Genomic DNA, 6,338 nt, shown 5'->3' on the forward strand with positions numbered 1-6,338 from the left:
GGAAGGCTGAGCTTTCTCAAGGACAACAAGTAATACTTACATTGCAGATGCTTGTGCTTTTCCTGTAGCAGGCCTGATCCTGCACTGACATCAAAGGATGTTTTTCACTTCTCTTCATTGAAGGAAGTTTTAAGTGGAAATATAGAGCTAGTTCTACAGTTCTGATACTTTGGTCCAAATCCCATATACAAACAGCTGAATAAATGGACACATTTAAGCTTGACTGAATACTTTTTTTTTTCTTTTAAATAAGCCATACATGGTGATGAAGAACTAAAAATAAATAATAAAATTGACCTTGAACACAATAAAGCTATTCTTAGTGAAGTCCCCTGGTAGGGAAAGAAAGTAAACTGTTCTTATGTAGCTTTCATTGATCTTGTGGATTTTCTGCTGTCATAAACTTCAAAGTGTATTAAGCACATTGATTAATTTAATATATGATCTTCCTTAAAAGCCAGAGGTGTAAATAATTATATCCATTAAAATAAGAATTAATTAGATGAATGAATAACATCAATGCCTGATTTTTATGAGATAGATCTAGCTACTTAATGTACAAAAGAATTACATTCAAACCGGGAAAGGAAAATTTGTTCTAAAACTCAACTATTGCATTATTACCAAGTTTTTGATGAGAGTTTTTCTTCTGTTACTGACCCCACTTGTGTTCAAAAATGCTTTCATTTAGAAAGAAATGCAGTTGTAAAGCAAGTAAGTCAACTAAAATGTTTTACTAATTTGTTGTCTTTACTATTTCAGAGCTGCAAGAAACTAAGACCTCTGAATATCACAGAATATCCCACAGTCCCCTGGATTACAGGATATTATTCATGGACGAAGATCAGGATCGGATCTACGTGGGCAGCAAAGATCATATTCTGTCATTGAATATTAATAATATAAGCCAGGACCCTCTCAGTGTAAGTTCGAGATCTATTTTTACCCAAGGTTGCTTCACTACATGCCTTTCTTCTTAAGACAAAGAATGTGTATTTGATTATTTTGCAGCAGGCAAAAGTCCAGACCCACACCTTACTGAATAGTTCTTGTTTTATGTGGAATGCAAGATGAACAAGCTATTAGCATGGCTGCTCCTCAAACACTGTTTAAAAGCTGACCTGTTTACTCATTTTGAAGTGACATTCAGCTTGGGTTGGCCTCATAGGGAAAATTTGTATGAGTTGATGGTTTCTGCAGCTGTCCAAGGTTTAAGATCATTCAAAATGCACTTCTAGCAGACGACTGTGAGGAAGAACAAGAGTCATGCTATCATTTCAGGCTGCAGGTCAAAAACCAACAGGACAGAGTTGTCTTTAACCTTCAACTATGTTTATTATTGTTTTGTACTTCGCAGCCTGATCGCCAATCTTTTGATTTCCAATCTTTTGATTTCCAATCTTTTCTTATGTCTGTGTCAGCCCTTGCCCTTCAGTTACATAGCTGAGTTTTTTTGGACACTATGACGCATATCTCCTTTTTGACACTGCCTGTTTTCTGGCTGCTTCTATCGCTTATCAAGATGTCATTTTCTAAGGACTTTCTGTGTCCCACATCCCCAGACTGTAGTAGGCGACCCGTGTATGAAAACAATCAAATTATTGAATGTTTAAACTACTTTCACAAGTTCCTCTCTTGTCCTCAGACGCAGTTCAAATCCAGCTTCTCTGCTTTCAAAATAGGTGTCCTGCAGAAGAACTTGCGTGCCCAGAAGTCTAACTGTTAAGATATTACTTCTCTACAGACTTCGCCTTACCTATCTTTAGATTATCACAGCTACAACACTGCCTTAAAGTGTACCTTAAAGGCCTTGTTCTACCAAATTCGTCTGATCCTTTAATCTGTGGGCTTTATTACTATACCTCAGGAGTACTGAGGGGCAGAGATATCCAGCTTGCAGCAGTGAAGATAAATGCTTTCCTTAAGAGGCAAGGCTTTTAATGTGTCAGGAGAGAGAGAGAGGCCCCGCTGGAGGGTGATTAAGCACAGTTAAATTAGGCTTTGCTCTGAATCACCCTTTGGACATGCCTGTCTATCTGAATTGATTGTTCAGGCAGTCCAGGGAGGCTAACTCTAACTTACACATGTAAATTAAATGCCTTTCGTGTGATGGCTTGAATGTGTCCTTCCACCTCCTAATGGTATAGAAATCTTCCTCTGAAGTGGGGCCACCCTTTCTGATCTGAAATAGCTTGTGTGACCTTTTTACTAATTCCCATCTCACCAGTGATACAGGTACCCTTACATGGGAGCTGCTGTGCTCCAGCACGGCGTGCTCCAGATTTCCCTTAGCAGGATGGTTTTAATTCTGTGCAGAGTTGGTTAGATAGGAAGGCCTTTGTTGCATGACATATATTCTGCCATATAAAGCAAAAAAAGTCAACAGAAAGCAAAAACACACAAAATTTTCTGGCAATGAATGTGATCACGCAGTATTAGGCTCAGAATTAACATCTGCAATTCCACACATTTTTGTTTGTTTATTTATTTTTATAACAGATTCACTTTGCTAATCTTATGCCTTTACACATATTCATGCATACTTACAACCCTCTATATATGTATGTGTATATATATACAGAGATACTGTATCGCTATTATTTATGTTATCCTAAGGCTAATTATTATCAGGCTCTGTCACCTCCTAAATTTCTAGGGAGAGATATCTAATGGATGTCGTCTATTTCAAAATCAAAATAAATAATGGAGGAAGTTCAAAATCTTTAGAGTTGAGTATAGATCAGATAAACATTCAGGCATTGAAGTGTTTGTTGGAAAACTGTCTGAAAGAAATCAGTCTGAAATCTTAAGATTTTAATCAGGTTTGATCATAATCTATCCAAACCTTTGCTGTTAAAACCAAAACATTGTTACAAGAACCCTTCTTGCAATATTTTATTCTGGTTTCTAGTGTGAATAATTTTTAGTTCAATAAAAGCAAAAAAGTAAAAATGGGCAATAATCTAGGCAATAAATTAGGCAATAATACTGAAAGCATCTCTCTTATTTAGAAGAAAGGATTCTGAATAAATTATCTTTAAAATATGCAATAAACTTAATTTATATCAGCCAAAGACCTGGGGCTTTATTTTGTTTATTGCATGCTAAGACAGAAAGTTGTTTTCAGTTATCAATGGAAATTCTTTTTTCCTTATAATTAAAGTGTATAAGATACCAAAATATTAATTTATTAGTGTTAGTTTGGCAGCAAAATATTTTGCTTAAATTATATAATAAATATGTTACTTAAAAGATATTTCTTTCCTTACAGATTTTCTGGCCGGCGTCAGCAAACAAGGTTGAAGAGTGCAAAATGGCTGGCAAAGATCCTACAGTAAGTATAATCCACGTGAACATGCACAGGCACACACATAAGCAAATTAATAGTTGGCAATAAAGTCAGATCACCTTAAATGCAGCCAAAACGAAGTGAAAGAAATGTTGGTTATGCTTTTGAAATGCTCTGCAGGCCAACCGATAAAGTGAAGTTACAAAAAACAGGCTGTGTAAACAGCATGCACTTTCAGACTATGGCAGGTGGAGAAAGATACGCACTGTCCACTTCCTCGCTTTTTTGTCTCGTCACTACTCAAACTAGGTATTAGTGCTTTTCCAGGTATGTCCTGGGAATGATGCTGTTGTTCAGTGTGGGGAAGTGCTCTGCCTGGCTGCTCGCCACAGGAACAGACTCTACAAGTGGGTGGTACTCACTGTTTGGAGCCTGAAGATGCCAGACGCAGGAGCACTCCAAACACCTCTTTCCAATTTACAATACATTTACAGTAATTCACCTGAGACCCTTCTGTAAGAAAAATAAGTGTGGGCTTTATTTTGAAAATCTATTGCAAATGCTGACAAATGTAAGGAAATCAGAAGAGTGGTCTAGTGTAGTACTGCTGTAATGCTGCTATTTCAAAACTGTGGGGAGTAATGCACTATATTGCTACAGAGCAATACAATGCTTCTTCATGAATAACCGTATTATGGTTGATGGTTGGTATTGGAGCTTATCTACTTTCTTATCTGATAGCTATCATAGTGAAATGCAACTATTTTTCCTATTGAATATCCTATTTTTATATATCTTTTTACATTGTTCTAGTTACTGCAGTATGCAGTAAATTCAACAGCTAGTGGCCTGGTAGGTTGCACTGAATGTGAAAAGAAAGCAGATAGCTTTGTTAATGGTGATTAATGGTGACTAGTTACTGTGTCAGTTGCATCATCAACTTGTCATAGAGTGGTTAAGGAATTTTCTTTCCTTTGAAATGTAAAAATTTATTAGCCTTAGTCATGTTTCCAAGATATGATGACATTCTTCTAGGGCAAAAATAGGAAAAATGTAGATACTCTGAGCAGAAAGTAGTATGCAAAATATGTGATCCATAGGAAAAAAGCTTAAGATGCTACTAAGTGCTGGATTCTCTGGAGGTCTTTTAATCTTGGGTATTTAGTGGTGAGACTTTCCTAGCTTTTAATCATCTCGAAGTACGCAAATGTTGCTTTATTAGTGGACAGATTTCTGGATAGAACCTCTGGTTTTGCAACATTTTAATTGTGGGTACAGCTAATACCCTGTAACGTAGTTAAGCGTGTCTATGTACATCAACTTCAATTGATTTTTTTATCCCAGCTGTGCATTGCAGAAGAAAAATTAAGTTCCAAAGATAGAAGTTTACATTGTTTCTTAGAATTTGTCCTAAAGAACTTAAAAGAGGGAAAAAAAAGGTACTGAGGAGCAGCTGCTGCTCATACTAAAATCAGTAAGATATCTTGCATAAAGCTCACGGAGAAAAAGAGAAACCAGTATTAAATCATTGCTTATAACTTAAAATATATAGTTCATTTTAATAACATTATTGATAATATGGGAGAAGCAGAGAGGGAATTCAGAAGAATTAAGTATTTCAAATTAAAAAAATAAGGGTGGAGAGGGAGTGAATGCATGATAACATTTAGCCTACCAGAGAATAGTGATTATCACAAGATACAAGAGGAATAGATATACTTGGAGCAGCCAGTAGAGGACTTAATGCAATCAACAAATTCTTTTCCCAGGAGATTTGGAGGGCGGTTGTTTGCCCTACCACTAGACAAACATAGGTGTCTGACTTTGTCCTCTTGGCTGCCTTTTTTGTTACTGAAAAGAAATTGTCACCTCTAAATAGTATGTTCACTGGGCTAAATTAGATGCTTACATTAGTATGACATCTATTTATCTCCATTTACTGTGATGAGATTCCAGGGCATAGACATCTGACTTTCAGATTTCTACAGTAAGGGAGTTCCCCAGACACTGCTACTGAGTTTTGGTATCAACTCTAAGGGAAGTACCAGTAGTATGTGAATATCTATGTCCATCCTAAAGACAACTATATCGTCACCTAAGACCAGGCTGATTTAAAAGCACAAAGTACTCCAGTATCAAGGAAAGGGAAATAAATTGAAGCATAGGTGCCCTTGAATGCAGTCTTACAGAATATATTCCGAAGGAACAATTTGTTGCTTTGTTGGGTTGTGGATTCACAGGGCAGTACACAGATTAATCATGAAGCAAGTTGCGAATGGAGCTCAGTGGTTCAGCACTAGAGAGATGGGCTGAGAGATCATGAAATGGTCTTCCTGCCAGACAGGATTAAAATAAGAGCATATTGGTATTGAGCCAACTTGTGTTGCTTGTCTGTAAATCATCAGCGAAGAGACATGAAGACACAGTATGTGTCAGATGGTTACCCAGAAGGCTGTCCTGAAAGAATCATTCATATAACCACCTCTATGTTCTTGCCATAGACACTTTGGAAAGCCACGGCATGAAGCAGAGTAGCAAGTGCCCAATACCACTACTGTTCATGTAGATATTTTTTGCTGGTCCTGATCCTGGAAGACTTTCATTGTGAGATTTCTCAGCATGAAATTAACCTTTATCTAGGATTCTTCTAGAAAGGTCTTGCTGCAGACAGAAAGAAAAGAAAGCATCACTTCACACTCTGGCATATGTAAGCTAGTGGTATACCTTCACTCATCCTTTTTCCCTTTCCACAGCAGTAATGTGGGTTGGCAGTACTGCTGGGAAAAAATGATTTTGATAGCAAGACATTACTAAAGCCATCTTTGGGACAAACAAAGATAGCTGGATATGGGAAAATGGAAACATTTAGGAATAACCCTCAGCTTTAGAGAAACAATATATTTTTACTGGCTTAAAGGACTTTTCAAATATAGCTAGAGCTAACACTTAACTGAGGGCCTGCAGTTTTCCCTGTAGAGAAACTCCTTCTATGAACTCTGAACTACCTACAGTTATGCACTAGTTTTCAGATGTTGTAGTACAGTACCAG

At 37.0% G+C, this 6,338-nt stretch overlaps 1 protein-coding gene across 1 annotated transcript in view; it reads left to right on the forward strand.

The window, feature by feature from the left end:
• Nucleotides 1–758: 758 nt before the first annotated feature.
• SEMA3C (sema domain, immunoglobulin domain (Ig), short basic domain, secreted, (semaphorin) 3C) overlaps nucleotides 759–6,338 on the forward strand; it is a gene marked incomplete at its 5' end in the record, with an annotated part of 49,374 nt that continues 43,794 nt past the window's right edge. The window contains 2 exons of the mRNA XM_010016453.1: nucleotides 759–923; nucleotides 3,272–3,334. Coding sequence (XP_010014755.1) covers nucleotides 759–923; nucleotides 3,272–3,334 — 228 coding nt within the window. The remainder of the gene's footprint in view (nucleotides 924–3,271; nucleotides 3,335–6,338) is intronic.

Source organism: Nestor notabilis, unplaced genomic scaffold (assembly GCF_000696875.1).
Source record: "Nestor notabilis isolate BGI_N333 unplaced genomic scaffold, ASM69687v1 scaffold15486, whole genome shotgun sequence".
Lineage (NCBI taxonomy): Eukaryota > Metazoa > Chordata > Aves > Psittaciformes > Psittacidae > Nestor > Nestor notabilis.